This window comes from Gekko japonicus, unplaced genomic scaffold (genome assembly GCF_001447785.1).
Source record: "Gekko japonicus isolate JY-2015 unplaced genomic scaffold, Gekko_japonicus_V1.1 scaffold1448, whole genome shotgun sequence".
Lineage (NCBI taxonomy): Eukaryota > Metazoa > Chordata > Lepidosauria > Squamata > Gekkonidae > Gekko > Gekko japonicus.
In genome coordinates, this window is record NW_015167092.1 from 312,209 (window position 1) to 332,328 (window position 20,120).

Below are 20,120 nucleotides of genomic sequence, written 5' to 3' on the forward strand. Positions count from 1 at the left end.
AAAAAAAAAAAAGAAATCTGTGTATGTGATAAGCACCCAATAAGTGTTTTAACACAATGTAAACTTCAAGGCATGTAGGTGCCTTGCAGTAATATTACAAGTCGAGGCAGTTAGCCCAATAGAGAGTGATACATTTATTTTCCTATATGGTTTACAAATGCAAATGCATAATGAGAATATCTACTTACGCAAGCCATTTATCAAACTCCATTTCTCTATTTTCCAAGACTGACATGTCACTCAACAAAATTCTGCAGTGAGGATCCAGGAGAAGTTAAGCCTTTGTAAACCCTGTTGATTACCAGCTCATTCTGGATCATGGCCAGGCTGGACATTAAAAAAATTATGTATATATACATATATATGTATATTTACTGACTCATTGTCCATTTGAAAGAGTTCCAGTTAGCTAAACAAAATGTCACTGCTTCATTAATTCACAGCTATTAGAAACAGTAAAAGAAATCCTGTAGATCTCAGAACCGTTTTTTTCCCTAAAAGAAGCCATACAGATACATCTCTTAAACAGAATACCTAACACGTTTTCTTTTCTTCTGAAGTCAGTTGTGCCCTTTAAATATTATGTGTGTCAAAGAAGAATAGTAAAATATGACCTTTACCTGACTAGTTTTAAACTTTTGCAACTCAGTTCACTGCCATTTTCACATATCTCATTAGACAAAATTTATTTTATTTTATTTTGCTTTTATGACCATTTTTGGATTTAAACTGGATGGAATATTCTACATGGTGTCAGCTTTCATTAACCAGATTTTAAAAAAAGATTTCAAAATTAATGAAGAATTGTAACTTAAGCCAAGATGAAGTGTTATCACTGGTCTTCCATGCAATTAGCCATTGTGTTGTTCATATTTGGTACATTCTGGAAAAAAAAATCTCCTGTTAAGGGTTACCATCTTAGGATGGAAAAGAACTAACACTCTGTGCAAAAATTCAGAGCATAATTCTAACCTAACTGTATAATTCTTCTTTGCATGGGACATTTTAAAAAAATGTATCTTTTTCCTTTGAAAAAAAAGACACGGTAATGGAAAAATTATACTTCAGTACAGTCCTCCTCTTTTCAGCCTCTGATGAAGAATCCTATTTTAAGAAATTGATCAAGGAAGAAAAAGAGTCCCACGCTGCTGTGAACATTCCTAACTAAGGCTCAGCCGTTAAGCATTGAGCCATATTTTTCCATATGGATTTCTGTTCTTCTGACTGGAGGACCAGGCACTGAACCGGCAAGGAAAAACAAAAAAATAAAAGCTCTGTGACTGTTCTGAGAAGCCCCAAAACAGATGACATTAAATCTTCAACTGGGTCAAGCTATGAAGAGATTGATGGGGTGTTCAAGGCTCTCTCAGTAGCCGTTGTTCCTCTCTCGCACCAGATCTTTAAATTGAGGCTTTCATACATGTACAGTGTAAATTATTGTGAAATGATCTCCAAATTTAGGAGAAATTTAAGTGATGCTTGCAAAAGAAAATAAAGTGGGGTTCAATGTCTGTTTTGTTTGATGTGCATAATAAATATTATTTCTGCAAAAGAACTTGGCCAGTCCCAGGGCTGGTGTTTTTACTTCTGAAACAAGGGATCTGAATGAATTTTGCGTAACATGCCAAACTTTCCCAGAGTATGCCATTCAGACTTTTAAAAATTGCTGATTTTTTTTTCATTCTTCCCCAACTCTAATTCTGTTCTAATTAGGCCAGATCAGAAGAGCTCCTTCTGTGGTTATGGCCTTCAGAAGAGCCATTCATGTGGAGTGGTGCCATGCAGAGCACCTGAATCCTTTGAATTCCTGCCCCATCCCTAATCCAGGCTAGACCCATGGGTTCTGGTCAGAGGGTGAGCTTTTCTGGCACAGTCAGAAGTTGCCACTTTCCATTAGGATCCAGGCACATTGCAGGAATAGTAAGGGAGGACATTCCTAAGGACCTCCACAGTATCAGAGTTTCAGCTATGTCACCAAATGACACCAAGGTCCCATCTAAGTGGTTATATGACAGTGGATAAATATTTCAGTTCAGTGCTTGGCACTTATTAAATCTAGTGAAGGCAACAGAACAGATGCATCCTGGACTGTGGAATATACTCAGGTAGGTAGCCATGTTGGTCTGAAGCAGCAGAACAAAGTTTGTTCTGTAGAATATACTTTGTTCTGTAGAATATACAGAAACTTTGTTCTGTAGAATATACAGTGAACTCTGCCAATGCCACATCCACCCTGAGTCTCAATGAGAAAGATGAGCTATAAATGAAGTAAAGGAAATGTATTTATCGGCAAGTGTCTATGAGGGACAAAGTTTAGTAATTATTTTCTGAACACAGAAGTTTCTATGTGATGGAGGCCAGTAAAGGCATTACTAGGAAAATAGAGATGGATGGAAGTGGTTTCATACCTCATGTTGGCAGACAAAAATGGTGTAGTGGTTAAGAGTAGTGGACTCTAATCTGGAGAACCGGGTTTGATTCCCCACTCCTCCACATGCAGCCACCTGGGTGACCTTGGGTCGGTTACAGTTCTCTCCGAGCAATTCTCTCAGAGCTCTCTCAGCCCTACCTGTCTCACAGGGTGTCTGTTGTGAGGAGTGGAAGGGAAGAAGATTGTAAGCTACTCTGAGTGAAGGGTGGGGTATAAATCCAGACCTCCTCCTCCTCCTCCTTTTCGAGATCACAGCTTGAGACATGATCTTTCTGGGCATCCATTGAAAGTATTACCACTAAAAAGCCTGGTCTTGAGCTTGTTTATAGTCCTGCGTTAAATCTTGGGGTGGGTGAATTCCCCTTACTCGGTCGAGAAATAATTTGGCATACCTAGACTAATGTCACAGACCTCCACAAGCAGCTTTAACCTGTGTTTCAGATCTGGCCCCTGGGATTTGCAGTCAGCTACTTCCGTAAGCATAACATGCCATACTGCAGTTTCATGCAATTAATGGAGTTATCCCTGCTGTCCCCTTCTCCAGCCTCTGGAAGTCCCCATGAACAGCATGAAAGTCTCACAAGGACCTGAGGCTTTCAGATCTGGCATGTAGCAAAATTATCATCAGCTCAGGTTCTTCTAAAGGTTCTGTCTGGGGGCTTGGTCTAAACTGATTCTGGAATAGGCAAAGACTCCAAACTATTTTGGAACATGTCTGGATTGAGCATTGTCCACATGATTCCAACCAGATGCACTCAGGGAGGATCCCTTGGTAGAAATCCAGCCACAGAAGTGATGATGCAAAATGGTCCCCAGTTTGTCAAAGGAAGTTAGTGGAAAGTGGTGTGGTGTTGTGTGAGTGAGCCCATGTGCTTTATTTGGCACAAGTTGTTGTACAACACAGCTCAAATTATCCAATCTACTATATATATCATGAGAAAAGATCTATAAATCTTTTATAAATGCAGTTACGCAGGGCTCGTAAGACAGAGTAGTTCCGCCAGGCCTATGGTTGAGGACAGCAACCATTTTCTCCATCTAGCCTGTCTCCGTCCTTCATCTTCCATTATGGGAAAGGACACTAGTTTGTCTGTTTATGCACCAACTGCAAATTGTCACTTCACTTGTTAAATTGTTAAGGTATTTTAATTTCTGTAAGTTTTTTTTTTTTTTAATTTAACCTGGTTACTAATGTTGTTATTGGAATGTTGTTCCCCGCCCTGAGCCCTATAAGGGGGATGGCAGGCTATCTAATTAATAAAATAAATAAAAGTTTATGACATGATTAGCCACTAATAAGGTAGAAATGTAAAACATTAAACATTTAATAATAAGGATTTGTTTATCTGTTGCTTTAAACATTTATACATTTTTTCCAAAGCTTTGAAAACTGGCAAAAGGCATACCTGTATATTTCAGGGTTGTCTGTGCTCACAAAATGTCTGTTTTCTAGTGTTTGCCTTTCTGCTCATCATCTGTGCACAAGACTGACACCAGAGCATGTTAACACATTGATTTATTTGTAACAAAAATGAGCAGCAGAGTTGATTATCTGTAAAAACAAACAGGGACCCACAAGATTTATAGGGGAGATCCTATCTTTCTCCCTGCCCATGAGGCTTACCAGCTCCTGCTCCTCGCCTGCCTGCCTGCCTGCCTGCCTTTCCACTGCCTATACAGTGCAGACAGAAGAAGGGGAGGCAACAGCAGTAGAATTTCCCACTCCTTCCCCTCCCCACCTACCTGCATTGCCAATTCCATGCAGCTCATTGAGAATTGCAGCTCACTGGCTCCTGCCCTGCTCTCTCCACCTGCTCTTCCCACTCCTCCCTGCCACTCTGCCTTTCTGCCCATTTATCCCCCTCCCCACCATTCAGGACCTCCCCCACTGCTCCTGCCAATGCTGTACCCAGCTGTTCTGCAGGGAATGGTGGGGGAGCAGGTCCCAGTCATCCTCTTTCTCCTGTCTACCCACAGCGCCGTACTTGGCTTGTGCAGTGACTCTCCACCCTCCTCCATCTCCCATAGCAGGGCAACAGAGATGAATTCCTTGCGCACACACAGACAACTTTCCTCTGTTTCAGGATTTTAACCCCGTGGCTTGTGCAGTGAGTCTCCACCCTCCTCCATCTCCCACAGCAGGGCAGCAGGGCAACAGAGATGAATTCCTTGTGCACACACAGGGAACTTTCCTCTGTTTCAGGATTTTAACCCCCCCCCCCCCAGCACCTTTTTTATGTTTAGGTTTTCCTGCAAACCTGGGGATTGCCCCAAGTTTGTAGGTAAATCTCCCTTCTCTCTACATGGCCCTGAACCACAGATTTAAGTTATCTGCAAATTGTGCCATATTGAAAATTAGGTACAGTGATATGTATGTGGACTAGATAGTCTACCAAGAGTCAGGCAGAAGAATTTCTCTATGTGAATCTACCTGGAGAAATAACAAAATGAGTGATTCCATTCCAGCCATATTCCACAGGGGATTATGGGATGCAATGCATACCTCAAGTAGTCTGGTGTGGCACTGCGTTGTTCCTATCATTGCCCATCTTGCTGTACCAAGCTTCTTTTGACATGTCTTGCAAGTACAACCGCAGTGCAGGGTTAGTAGCATCTTCCACCTTGTCACACTGGGGGCCTTGGATGATGCAAGGCTAAATATGGGCTAGCAGTATCTCCATGCTTTACCGATTCTCACCTTGCATGCTATTTCCAGTCCAGAGATCATTCAATAGCCACTGGAATTGAGTAAAATTTGGGTTTACTTGGCACTAAAATCTGTCTCCTTGCTTAAAAAATGACTTCACATCAAAGCATCTGGTATGAGAAGTGTTCACTGTATCATAGTTGACGTGTGATTAATAGATGTTACATTGGCTATACCCAAGGCTCAGGTAATCATATGCATTTCCCAGTGACTTCTGTAAAAGGTCACTACTTAGTTGTAACATCAGTGCTCAATCTCCCTTGGCCAACAGTGATGTGCAGTGCCAGGATTCTCAGTCCCTTTAGGCACTTTAAATACAAAATCCTGTAAATTTAGCTGCAGTGCATTTGCAGACAGGGATGAAAAATGCCCCTTTTGAGTAATAACGTGCCCCTTCCAATGACCTCTTCATACTGAAGTAATATTAATTCAGTGTCACTGAAAGCTAGGATTTGTACTTCTTGGGTCCATTTCTACGTTTAATTGAATAGTTCCCGAGATCAGTAATTCCCAGATTCCCAATCTGTGGAAAACTGATTTCTAGACATTAGCAAACCTTTCTCTGCATGGCATGCTTTTGGGAACCCACTTGGCACTTTGCTTATGATACTCTCCTTTCGTATGTACCTGTACTTCATTTGATGTAATGCTGTTTTAATCATAGACACAGGATATGTTACAAAGAAAATTAATTTGAGCCAACTGAGCATGTTTTGTATTCCTTACAAAATAATGTGTTCTCTGGTTATACACTGAATGTGATGAGATTTCCCCCCCCCACATAAGATGTAAATACAATATTACTGCTAGCTTTAATAAAAGAATGATGAGACAAAAACGGAGAGCTTGGTGGCAAGAACTTAGTTAACCATTTACATAGTGTAGGGATTTTTATTTCAGTAATGTAGTTCACCTACAGTATACTTCAGTTGTACAGTTTAAAATGTAAGAATTAATTTTTCGGATGCCAAAGAGAACTGCTTTGTTCTGTGAACTGCTCATAACCATATAAAGGCTATGACTGATAAGATTCTATACCTTAAAAGTGTCTTTTGATGTCCCAGATAATTGCTTCCTAACAGATTGTTGCTATTGCTAGAGAATAAATACAAATGAATACTCCCAGGGACTACACACAGATGATTCTGAGTTCTTCTCCATGAAAAGTGGGAACATTTGTCTGAATTGCAGCTTGAGGTGGGTAGCCATGTTAGTCTGTAGTGATAGAACAAAGTTCGAGTCCAATAGCACCTTAAAGATTTGTTGGTTTTTAAGGTGCTACTGGACTTGAATTCTGTCCATATTACAGTGTCACTGGGTATATTTTCCCATCCCCAGCTAACTAGATAGTCCCACAGTAAGCTGCTTCAAGCAGGATCTCTAGAAAGATGGCATAGATTTTTTTTCTAAATGAATTATATCTTACAGCTGTCATCTCATTAAACAAATCTTAGTTGGTTAGTCATGAGAGTTTTTGTCAGTTGCTTTTTACGAATTACTTTTTAAATAATAACAGCAATGGTTCTAAAGTGAAAAACATAATGTGGGCGTAATCCTGAAGTCCTGCTAAATTGAATAGGAGAGGTAGAAGCTCTTCGACTGAATCAAATGGCACTTGAAAGTGCTTACCTTTGGTGCACTTGAGGGTGCTCATGCCCTTTTGTTTCAGAATGCTAACAATCTATTGTTATCTTTAAAATATCAGGAATACAATGTGGCAGCATTTAGCAGCCACCATGCAACCAGGATTCCAAATAACATTCATATTTGCAGAATTCAAGGTCATCCAGGTGCAGACCGGCAAGTCTTTCTACCAGGGCTTTTTTTTTCCTGGGGGAACGTGCCAGAACAGAGTTCTGGAACCTCCTTGACACAATTCTTTTTAAAATGTTTAAAAGTTCATGAATTTTCAGTATACAGGTGGAAAACCTCATTTCCCTGTTGAGAGTTTGAGCACCTCTTTTTCCCAACAAAATGCCCTGCTTTCTACCCTATAACGCCTTTGATGGTGCTCTTAACTGCATGTCTGGTTCCCTCTCTCTCATCTCCTCCTCTTAAATGCCAAAGAGTGATTGGAGGAGCTCATGGAAGAAGAATGGCAAGGACTTCCAGTCTCTTTTTATGGAACATTCAGAACTCTGGAATCATCTAAATAGTACAAATATTTAGCAAAGGGTACCGGACATCCCCTAGATACCATTCCCACTTTGCTGTCTTGCAGAAGGAATAGTCTTTTTTTCCTGTATAACTGTAGATTAACGGGTAATAAAGAACAGTAGCATAGATACAGACAACTTGATCAGAGATTACCATATGTAAAACCTTATAAATATATGATGGATATTCTTTAGGAAAAATACAGCATAATAATAGGAGTATAATTTCAACACTGTTCTACATGATATATAAAACATGTTGGAAAAGCCTTTTTTTCATTGAGACTGACCAGAAATATCCAAATGCTCATCCCTAATTGTCCCCAGTGACAGATTGTATTGACTAGTATCAGAGCTGTAACACCTAGACCAGAAAGGGAGAATTTCTGGGTTGAATCCCACAAGGATTGTGGATTTCCCCCTCCCCCAAGTGTTTCACTCCCCAGGTGGATCCATTATTCCTGGGATCATGGAACTCACATGGTCTAACAGCCAGTGCGGTCCGGAGGCTTCAGTGGAGAATGGGGAGATGATAAAAATCTCACTCTCCTCTCTTGTCCATCAGCAGAGTAATCCATCACCTTCTCCCTTCTCCCTGTAGCCACCTGACTTGTGTGGCTATTAGGCCATACTGTCCTATGATCCCAGAATCAAGCTTTTCCAGGACCAGAAAGGACTGCTAGGAGGAAGCAGAATGCCAGAAAGATCCATGATCATCAATGCTTTCCGCTGTCAAATTTCAGGATCCAACCCTCTGGTTCTTTCTCATTTGCCAGGCATCTGAACAGATTTTATGTGCAGTCACTTTACATTAAATGGCCATTGAATCTCTTTTTCCTACAATAAATACAGCAAGGATCTTGCCATCTGTATTGCAAAAGCTACCCTGGTAGCAAAAAGCCCTGCTTTCTACCTGTGGTGACTATGAGCCTTTTCTGGGCAACCAGGCAGAAAGCTTTTACAAAGAGTAGTGTTTTCTCTTTCTTTTTCCTGGCTACAAAATGCATGTGTAGTTGGGTTTTTTTTGTTTTTGTGTTTTTTAAAATGTGAATTAATAACTTGGGGGAGACTTATGTGAACGAATGAGCTAAACTTCTCATGGTTTCAATCTGGTAATTTATGTTTTGTGATACTTTAGAAAATGCAGAGTCAATTTCTTCATTATAAATTAAGCATTGGAATGTTTAGATATGACCCTTTTTATAACACTCCCTAATTGCTGTGAGCTGTATAGTCATAAGATTGTGATAGATTAATCTACATTGATACAGCTACTGTTTCATGAACCAAGATGTATTTTTGGTTTCTTTCTGTTTGTTTTTTAAATGTATTTTTGAATGTTAAATGTGATTATAGATGCCTGTTAATCTGTAACTAAATCTTGTGTCACTTTGACTATCTATGTTCAGTGCTGATCACTTGAAATGTAGATTTTTTCCTGTGGAATTATATTTCATAAACTTGCTCCAGAGTGTTCTAATCTTGTTGTCATTAGAAAGACCCTCAAATCAAATGGTGGGTAGACGTTGACCCAGCGCATACTTGAGTTTTTGGTTGTCATCTGGTTAGAATAAAGTGACTGTCAAATGGAGCTCAACAGAAAAGGGACTGTGCATCGATCGCTTGAACAATACAGTTCTTCCAGTGAGTGGTGGCCAAGGAATCTATTGAATGTCACACAACAGAGTTGTATTTGATTCTTTCCACTTGATGACTAAAAAAATATACAAGAATGGGCGGAAATGGTCATTTGAATATCTCTGTTTCAATACTAAATCCTAATTATAGACCACTTTAATATCATGCTGTCAACTTTATAAGATGTCTCAGTGTTGCTCATACAGACTTATAAAAGAAAAAATGTGACCAAAAAAGTCAAGTGGTAGTGAAGGCTGTATGAACTTTTTGAGTATAGATGCTTTTTTGTCCTAATCTCATCAAACATGTTTATTCAGATGGAAGTCCCAGTATCTGAGGTCAGTGGAACAGACTCCTTATTAACTGTGCTTAAGATTTCAGCCTCCCTAAAACTTGCCATTCATATTTTCAATTTCTGTCCCAATATCTGAATGTTCTGCTCCTCAGATCTACAGCTTCAGAATGAAGCTCCTAGACTCATTGTTCTGTTGAAATCCCTCTTGACCAGACTAAAGACTGTGTAGATTGGGGTGGGATTGACATGTGGGTATGATCCTTATTATGCTTATTGGCACCTACATATTTGGTGCTCTCTGCAATATTCTAACACACAAGTCTTCTTTGAGGATTCTAATTATAGATGCCTACATCAGATGGCATAAATCCTTACGACAGTTGAACAGTCTTTAAAAGTATCCTATCACTTATAGTTAGCGTTTGATGTTGAACTCTGTTACTATTTTGGTAATCATAGCCTTTGTACTGAGGGGCAAGGGTTGGACAGAAAAACAGAATAGGCTCATGGGTCATCCTTATATCAGGATGTGTGTATTATGTGGAGGAGAACAAAAAAATTGAGAATTAAAGAAATAGATTCAAGCCCATTCTGCATCTAGCATTTGCTCCATTGTTTTACCAAACCCACACTGGAACAGAAAAAGATGCAGCTCAAAACCACATTCAAATACCCCGGACCAATGTTGTACTGACTGCAAAGTCACCCCTGAATGGCCATAATCTATGCAGACGGTACCATAAAACCAAGAGATCAGTCAAAGTGAAAGTGGCATGCAATGTAGGAGGGAATTTCGGTTCCAATGTGGGTTTGGTAAAACAGCAGAGTGAATGCTAGATGCAGAATGGGCCGAAGTTTGCACAGGTATTAAATCATGTTTTAGGTTGCCCCTGGAATAATTTAGTAAACAAGACCAAATAAGCAATTCTTAACTTTGGCGGTCCATTTTTTCCCTAATTACTGAGTTAGCTGGTTTAAACTATAGTTCACCCAGAAGCCATATAAACAGCACATCTGAATGGCGATGCAAGTCTGTTTACTTTCACATCTTTTTGCAAACAAGCAACACATTAGGAAGGGTGGTTCCCCTCCCAGAAAAACAGCATAAATAGCCCAGCTTAGTCTGACCTTATCAGGTATTAAGTCATATTTTAGGTTGCCCCTGGAATAATTTAGTAAACAAGACCAAATAAGCAATTCTTAACTCTGGCTGTCCATTTTTTTCCTAATTACTGAGTTAGCTGGTTTAAACTATAGTTCACCCAGAAGCCATATAAACAGCACATCTGAATGGAGATGCAAGTCTGTTTACTTTCACATCTTTTTGCAAACAAGCAACACATTAGGAAGGGTGGTTCCCCTCCCAGAAAAACAACATAAATAGCCCAGCTTAGTCTGACCTTATCAGAACTTGGAAGCTAATCAAGGTTGACCATAGTTAGTTCTTGGATGGGAGACCACCAAGCAGGGGCAGATCTACTATGAGACTAATGAAGCTTAAGCTTCAGGGCCCCTATTCCTGGAGCAATTTTTGTAATGAGGGTTTTTTTTAGTGCTTGTTATTAAAATAAGGCTATTTTAATGACAGAATCATAAACCAATCTATTGAAGTACTTAATATTTAGGCTTCTGCCATTTGGGCCTCGAAATCCTTGCAAGGGCAGCAAGGCCCTTTGGACCTTGTTGGATGTTGTCCTATTGTTGCTGGTTGAGAAGAGGCCCCCATAGCAGTTCACGCTTCAGGGCCCCAAAAACGTAGGTCTGCCATTCCCACCACAGAAGAATGGGGCTGCTGTGCAGAGGAAGGTAATGGTAAACCACTTCTTCTCCTCTTTTGCCTGGAAGTGCCTTGTGGATCGGGTTGCCATGAGTCTGTTGTGACTCAATGGCACTTTCTTCTTTGCCTTCAGAAAAAAAAAATACTAGTAAGGCTGAAGGCAGATGACAGTTCTTTGCAGAGTTGAAGGCAGTTTTATAGATGCATCACTGCTTGTAGTGTATACAATTCCTACTGCTTCCACCTCTGGACAATAATTTGTTGTGATTTTTGTAGTGTTTCAAAACTGGCTTGACTAGAACAATAGTGGGACAGAAGAAATATGTGTGTATGCCATAGAAAATGAAACCTCTCTCTAACTAATCCTGAGTAAAAACAAGTGTGCAAACTATTATGTCTCTTAAGACATCATTAAAGCTATATTCCTAAAATGCTTCAGATATCACAGCTGTGGAGAGATTCTGACAACTATATTCTAGCCCAAAATGTAAGTGGTGTGGTCATGGGTCATTATTTGCAAGGAGTAATAATTATTAAAAAGGTCTTGCTGGTTACTACGAACATGACCATCATGTCATCCTACTTTGGTGTATCTGTGTGTTAATGTTGTGTTGTTGATCTTTCAGCTGGATGTTGTAGTCAAACATTTCTTATAAAATCTTAAATATAAGGTTCCATGAACAGTGGCACATCCCTCCATTGCAAAGTCCCTTCTTCCAATGTAATTCCACTCAGCTAACAATTAAACATTTTTATAGCACAAAGACCTTTCTTCTGCAACCTATGGCTACAGAGATAAATCTGTCTCAGTGCAGAATCAAATAAGGTTCTTTTTTTAAAAAGGAAATGACATATTTGATGTATAATGGAGGGATTGGTGAGGTGCTAGAATAAACAATATGTGAAGAGAATGGCAGGCAAAAAAATTATGGAATGAAAGGTCTTCTTAGAGATGCTTAGAAAATAATCCAAATGAAAACCTTGTGCATATTTATGCCGATACACTCAAATAATTGTGCAGGGTGTTCCTGTGTATATTATTACTTGTTATGTGCCACCTTTGTGTGCCACTTCCTAACAAAGACTCACAACAACCAAAGTTTAGGCTGTAGAAATGTTATGGATTGTTAATCAACATGTCAGCAAGGTAAATGCACTTTCTTATAGTGGCTTTGTGACATAATGCATATAGGATCTGTAAATAATGCTCTATAATGTTTTGAATTGTGTACATAGTTCTTGACAGGTGGTTTAAAAGACAGGGGGGTTGCCTGGGAAGGGGGAAAGTTTGTGTGTGTGTGTGTGAGAGAGAGAGGGGTGGGTGGGATGACTAAGACTGAGAGAGAGACGTGAATGAAGAGTTTTGATTGAACAAGAGGATATGACTGAGAGAGCATATGTCAGGGCTTGATAAATCCTAGGTGTCATGGCGCCTAATATTTTCATTGTAGCACCTAGTATTTTCAGTGGTAATTTTATTATGAGATTTTAATTATCAGGACAGCCAGAGTTACCCCATATTTATTTACATACTACAACACTGTCATATTATAGCTTGAAAAAAATTACAAGAAACTGTGGGCTCACCTAGATGTGACGGCATCCCAGTGTCTGCCATATATAGGGATGCTGCCGCCATTTTTAGGTTTGGGTTTTTGTACTGTAAAAACTCTTCAGGGCCCAGTCCTGAAAGCCTACCTGACAGTGCCTCAGCTGGGCAGAGACCCAGGTGGTGTTCCCTTAGCCAGGGAGACTTGAAAACAACACGGGGGGGCATGTTCAGGAGATCTGAGAAGTCCTATGAGGGAAAAGGAGTACAGTTCTGAAGTGATGTAAAGAAGATACGAAGATTAGTGAGAGTGAAAGAGCCACAGGGTCTTTGTTGATCTCTTGCACTGAATGTCAACATAGTTTGGCTCTTTAATTGTAAAAAGTCGCTGTACCCTGCTCTGATGCAGGCAGTTGTTCTGCTGGTAGATCAGCCTCTTGCATTGGAGGAAGTCTGCTTGAATAGAAGGAATGCACCACTGCTGGATTAGTGTAGGATACAACCCATTATGACTTGATTAATATGTCATCTAGTATAGGAGGGATGTCACCTAAGGTACTTGGATCAGTTATGGAGACAATTCCCTGTTAATCCCCCCCCAAAATATATATTTCTGCATTTGCACTTGCTGTTTACAGAGACTCTTGAACATCTGTGTAAAGTTATGGAGAGATGTGCACAGAGGTAGAACACAAGCTTTCATTGCAGAAGATCCTAAATCCAATCCCTATCATCTCCACGTAGAAAGGATTGACAGAAGCATCACCACTAGCAGAGCCTAAGTCCCTGAAAGTCATTGCTTCCCACATTACACTATACTGGACTAGATGAATTAGTGGTTTGACTTTCAATATGTTCATACTCTATTCAAAGACAGTACCTTTCAAATAACCTGTTCCTCTTAGGGTGTTTTATTTAAGAAACCATTTGGCAGCTGCCTACTAAATACCTGCAACACATAAATTAGTCTGAGCGGGGAAAGGACATTCTACTTACAGATGATACTTTGATATAGCTCAATGTATATAGCTGTATATTTGAAATGCTTGGGTAAATAAGTACTCCAGTGATTTACGTGGGTTTCTGTGAAGATCTCTGGCAGCTTCTTGAACTATATATTAAAACTGGCAAAGCCAAGAAACATTCCAGGTACATTTTTCTTTACATCTTACTTAAAAGTAAAACTGTAAGGTGCAATTGATACATTGATCTGCTAAATTTATATTGTGATCATATGCATGCTTACTTAAAGTTATGCCACAATTAATCAGAGTAAATATGCATAGGATTGAGAGGGAAGCTGATCAATTACTAGGGACCTTTTTTTCATCAGTAGAGCTGTGAGTTAATATTGTACTTATTTTTAGTTCTGTTCAGAACCCAGTATTTTGTTGCAATGGGTAATAGCAAAGCAAGTATTAAAGAAGGCCTTTTCTACTGAGTGCCAGTCTTAGATTATTAAATTATAACTCACTACATACTTCCTCCAGTGTTCCAAAGGTGGACTGATATTTGCACTTTGGTAGTATTCAGATGTGTTTAAATGAAACTGACTAATCTATCAATTAAAAGGCAGGGGATTAAATGAAATTGACTAATCTATCAGTTAAAAGGCAGGGGATTATTCAGATGGCTTTCAGCTTCAGTGCCCTTGAATGCTATCCCCTCTAGGGCAACTGGTTGGCCACTTTGTGGTACAGGATGCTGGACTAGATGGACCACTGGTCTGATCCAACAGTGTTCTTCGTAGTTTCTTAGTATATCTTTGATTGGTTAACAGTCATACTTCAGTCTTCTGGTCCTTGTGTTTCACCATTATCCAAGAAACAGCAGAGAGGTTTTGGTAACCATGGACTGGGATTCAATTATACATCCTCTGTGCTTTTATTGTAAATCATGTCCATGTTGTTCTTGGATTCTCATGGACCTCTGGTTTCATATTTTATGATAATTATCTGTGATACTATTAGATATAATGCCCTTTCAGTGTGACAGAAAGAATGACAACAAGCTGGACTTTTCTTTAGACAGACTCTGGTAAATGTTTCTCCTTTACAGTTCTCCTTCTTTCATTGTAGGAAGCCCCGTATGTTATGTGGAAAAAAAACAAAGAACTGTTTGAAGGGAATGACAAGTATGAAGGATACTGTGTAGACCTGGCATCAGAAATTGCAAAACATATTGGCTTCAAGTACAAAATTGCCATTGTTCCTGATGGAAAATACGGAGCGAGGGACCCAAACACAAAAATATGGAATGGGATGGTGGGAGAGCTGGTATATGGGGTAAGCACATCAATTTTTGGCATAGGCTTGAACTTAAAACTTCTCAGAAATGCATTTCGAATATACAGGAATATATATATATATAATGAATGTCCAGCAATCTGTAAATGTTGACACTCACTCACATATGAATGCCAATAATATAAATATTATCTTCAGTCTGTAAAGGATACAAAAAGGAATGCAGACAGCATGCCAAGACCCTCTTTTGTAAACGGTGCATGTGTGTTCAAGATACGGTTGACTTGGAGAGAAAATTGTATTTCTGTGCAGGAGGAGACATTAGAACTATTTCCTTTCTGATGGATCATTTCTCAGAACATTTAAACTAGTGACTGTAAAAGTTCCCTTTTTATATCACTTACGAAAGATGGAAATGCATTTTGATTCTACAAGGGAGCTGCTGAGGTATGAAAGTGGCCGTCAAAAAGCACGCAGGCCATTCGTGTTTAAAAAGCAGCTTGAGAAATTCCATTTCTAGCATTTACGTCTTTGTCCCCAAACTGTGCTGACTGCCAATGTCATCATCGTTCATCTGCCAAGATCCCAGCCACAAAGGCTTGCTTCGGATGCGGACAGGAGTCCTCCCCCCAATCTGCCTGGGAACTCTAAGGAGAAGAGGGGGCTCCTGCCCATTGGTACATGCAAAGGCAGGACAGCAAATACTTTAGGGACTGACTGGCTGATTAATCACATTTTGTTCCTAAATATGAGAGCTGTTTGATGCAAACTTCAAAACTGAGAGGGGAGAAGGAAAATATCCAAACATCTTTATCGACTGGGGCTTTGTTAAGTAATCTCTCAGAGGGTGAGAGCCCTCTAAGGTCCTTCTTTCCCTTTTTATTATGGGTCTGGCAAATACACTTGTTGAAAACTTGTGAAATTTAGAAAAATGTAATAATGGTTCCATTTCTGTACTGTATCTCCCCCCATCCCACTGCATTCTCTAAGACCCAGTGATTCTACTGCAAGGTGTACTCCTTGGCCAAAGGATTATCAAAAACCAAGCATTTTCACTGCCCTGCAGAGCTAAGAAATCCTTGCTGTTTTCCTGATGTATCGGATGACTGTAAGATTATCCGCACAACGGTGCAATCTTTTGGTGATGAGCTTATTCACTCAAGCAACTTTCCGGTGATGAATGCCATTAGCTACCTGCAGCAGGTGTTCCTGGCGGCTCCAACAGACAATCCCAATTAAATATTCATCCTTCCGCCTTGAAATATTATCCATTCATGGCATGATGAATAAGGAGGTCATTGACCATTTCTGTCAATGTCTAAGAAAGAATGGGGATCTAAAGTTCAAATAGCATCTGCTGCATTTTGGAAAGCTTTCTCAAAATGGATTCTGTACGAAAGGAGAAAAGAAACCTGGATTAAGTTGCTGAAATAGGCTGTCGTTCAGAAGATACAAACTGTGTTTCACATTATGCTTTTTTTTACAGCAGGAGGGGAGATATGCAGAAATGGCTGCAAGATGTTTCTCTGTTGCTTAGCTAAAATGGGAAAAGACTGATAATGAGCCTAACTTGCTACGATTAATAGGTTCATTTATTCATAGAAGTATAAAGCATGAGTTGTTAAGTGCTGTTCCACATGAAATGCTCCTTAGTGCTGATGGCACTGGCTGGTGTCCAAAGCACTACAGAGCTCCAGTGTGCACATGGATGTTTGCACAAGCATAGAATGCCTCAACATGTCAGTACGTGCTCTACAAGTGCACAGCAGAGGTACATATGAAACACTTCCCAGTATGCTGTGGGTGACAATGCACAGATTGAATTCCCAACCTGCTATCCCTTAGGTTGTCAGTCCAAGACAAACAAACACAGAGCATTTGCTCTCCATGTTGAACTTTCCAGATTCAAATCCCTGGTGGCTCCAGTTAAAAGGGCCCCAGGTGGCAGAGCTGGGAAAGAATCCTTGAAAATCGACTGCCAGTCAGCCTAGACAATAGTGAGTTAATCTAAGGTCTCGACAGTTTCCAGGGTTCACATACATGATAGGAGCCAGTTTGGTGTAGTGGTTAAGAATGGCAGACTCAGGTCTGGAGAACTGGGTTTGATTCCTCACTCCTCCACATGCAGTCACCTGGGAGACCTCTCAGAGCTGTTTTCTCAAGAGTACTTCTCTCAGAGCTTTCTCAGCCCCACCTACCTCACAGGGTGTCTGTTGTGGGGAGAGGAAGGAGATTGTAAGCCACTCTGAGACTGAGTGAAGGGTGGGGTATAAATCCAATCTCCTTCTTTTCCTCCTCCTCCTCTTGGGCTGAACACATGCCTTGCATACAGTAAGTCTCAGATTCAATCCCTGATATCTCCAATCTAAAGAACCTCTGAGCAGCCAGTACTGTGTGAGTCAGGTTAGTTGTCCAACTCAACGTGAGGCAGATTGACATAAGAGAAAGGAGACAGCTCCTCCTTGCATGGATTCTTGAGTGGACATCAAAACTCTCACATAGACATGAAACTCTTGAATCAGGAAAGTTGTCGTGCACATCTTTAAATTAATTTGGCAGCTTTTCTTTGATATTTCAAACAGAAAGATCCAAATTCAGTGCCCACAGGGAACAGAGATACTTATTCAACCCGAATAAGTATACTTATCCATCTTTCCTCTAACCTGTTTGCTGAAATTTCTCAAAAAATGTAAAATGAAATCCTGGTTTCACCATCATTTATTAGTAATTGGCCACTAGTTCTACCTCGAGCAAAATTTTCACCCATCAAAATGTTTTTTTTTCCTCCTTGTTAAAAATACGTCACTTAGAGTTCATCCTTAATTTGTATTTGTCTGGGGTCTCTTTTCTTACAGAAGGCAGAGATCGCTGTTGCACCCTTGACCATCACTTTGGTGAGAGAGGAGGTCATCGATTTCTCAAAGCCGTTTATGAGTCTGGGTATATCTATTATGATTAAAAAGCCCCAGAAATCTAAACCTGGAGTGTTTTCCTTCCTGGATCCCTTGGCCTATGAAATCTGGATGTGCATAGTGTTTGCCTACATTGGAGTCAGTGTCGTCCTCTTCCTCGTGAGCAGGTTCAGTCCGTATGAGTGGCACACAGAGGAACCTGAGGATGGCAAAGAAGGACCCAGTGACCAGCCTCCAAATGAGTTTGGCATTTTCAACAGTCTGTGGTTTTCCCTGGGTGCCTTTATGCAGCAAGGATGTGATATTTCACCCAGGTTGGTATCAAGTCACATTTGCTTTTTGGTTTGTGTTTGATCCTCAGCAGTGATAAGCCCACATACTAGGGTTTCCAGCTTCAGGTTGAGAAATTCCTGGGAACCTGGGGAGGAGAGAACAGGTTACAAGACCATACAGTCCACCAACCAAAGGAGCCATTTTCGCCAGTGGAACTGATCTCTGTAGTCTGGAGATCAGTTATCATTCCAGGAGATCTCCAGGCCCCACCTGGAGGCTGGCAACCGTGTCACACACAATAAATTAAAAATGGTTTGCTTGAGTTGACTTTTTCCCCCCCATCAGTCCTAAAATGTCTCTCTTCTCTTTTATGGGATTGATTCTTATTCTGCATCTCATTCCCCAGTTAGGCAAGTATGCAGAACAATTTAAAAACCCTTTCAAAGTATTTGCTGCTGCTGTTGTTATGAAAATGTATTTGCCTTTCTTTCTTTCTTTCTTTCTTTCTTTCTTTCTTTCTCCCTTTCCCTTTCCCTTTCCCTTTCCCTTTCCTTTTCCTTTTCCTTTTCCTTTTCCTTTTCCTCTTTCGAAATTTTAATCTAGTAGCTGATGGCCCCAGTTAATTTTAATCAAGGTAAACAGTTCATCCCCATTAGCCCATGTAAAGAGAACGAAAACATTTTTCAGGTTGTAAGGAACAGATGGAATATTCCATGCATTAATGTTGTGTTCCTGTTCTGAATTTTGAAAGTGTTGGGTACGTAATATGAAAATATACACATGTGTATGTAATGCTGTGCCTGGATTACTCCAGAATTGTTCTTTTTTTCCATTACCTCCACCCCGGTTTCAGTTCAGCTTTATTTAGATCTAATTTATATCTTATCTGTCATTTGTCTTGGTCAGTAATGTCAACATGAAGTGTTCTTTACTCTACTGTTATTGTTATTACTGTGTTATAAAACCGCCCGAAAGTCTTCACAAGTGCAAAATACTCATTCCCTCTGACAGTTCCCACTAACCTTTGAACTTGCCTCATTTACACGTCTGGTACTTGCTCTTCCCTTGTCCTAATATGAGTGCCATTGCCATAAGCCCTTTCCCCACACTTGACATCTGTTCCGTTCGACTGAAGAACATGATATTAGAAACATGCGGAGTGACCGATAGGGCCCGGTGAAGTAGATGGTCTGCATTTTTCGAAGAGCAAATGTCCTTTCAGATATCAATACAATGGTCTGGCAATGAAGGGGGGGGCAGGAATCATGATTGGTTGTGTGGGGTCATAAGGATAACGTAAGACATTGCGTCACAAAGTAGCCTTTTCATTACCCGCCCAGCTCATGTCTCCAACCTTTCACCTTCCGACAGGGAAGTTGGGTACATATGAAAGCATATGGGCTGGGATCCAGTTCAGCAATGCACAAGTGGTAGCATAAGTAGGCTTAGTTCTGTTTGCTCAAAGTCTTGTGGAACACCTAGTGCTTTTCTACCTATATGTTACAGTGTCCAGAAATGGCTTTCACAATATCTTCTACAAGTGGAAACACAAATGGGTATACAATAAGTATGACTTCGAGCTAGTGGCTGCTGTGGTCTGTCTCGTGTCTTTTTGCTTTTAGAAGAGCTCTAGCACGGCCAGATTTTTTACATTGGATCCAGGCCATTATTTATCATGTGTTTAGAGCATCACAGTCCTATTTCTCTGGGATTCTTGCTTTATACTGCCCTAGCAAATAACCAAATAGGTGGATTATTTTTAAGTATTCAAGATAAAGTGGTAGAATAAGGTTGGATTTGTAGCCTCAGTGTAGTGTTTTCATGTATTCTGTCTTCAAAGGAGCCTTTCTACAATGACTTGTCTGCTGAAGGACTCTAGCACATTGCAAAGGATTTGAGGATGTGTTCTAGGACCCTATGGGGCCCCAGATGGGCCTTTGAGAGCTCTTGGTGAACCTAAATGAATCAAGAACGTGCTCTGGGACTCACCCAACACTCCCTTATGATTGCAGTTTGCATGAGGAGATCAGTAGTGGCAGGAAAACTGTCCTTTCAAGGAAGTTTGCATGCTATTATTGACTTTAGCTAATAAGTTTCTGAGCAACTCTTACAACATACTTTGAAAACCTCCAATAA

At 40.2% G+C, this 20,120-nt stretch overlaps 1 protein-coding gene across 3 annotated transcripts in view; it reads left to right on the forward strand.

Annotated features, from left to right (window-relative positions):
* The window catches only part of GRIA4 (glutamate receptor, ionotropic, AMPA 4), a 329,532-nt gene that overhangs the window by 250,493 nt on the left and 58,919 nt on the right, over positions 1–20,120 (forward strand). For 2 of the 3 annotated variants that reach the window (XM_015412885.1, XM_015412884.1), the window contains exons 10-11: positions 14,632–14,838; positions 17,655–18,025. In XM_015412885.1, the coding sequence (XP_015268371.1) occupies positions 14,632–14,838; positions 17,655–18,025 (578 nt within the window). Of the gene's footprint in view, positions 1–1,088; positions 1,147–14,631; positions 14,839–17,654; positions 18,026–20,120 lie in introns of those variants that run through there. The other variant, XM_015412886.1, reaches the window with a different exon arrangement.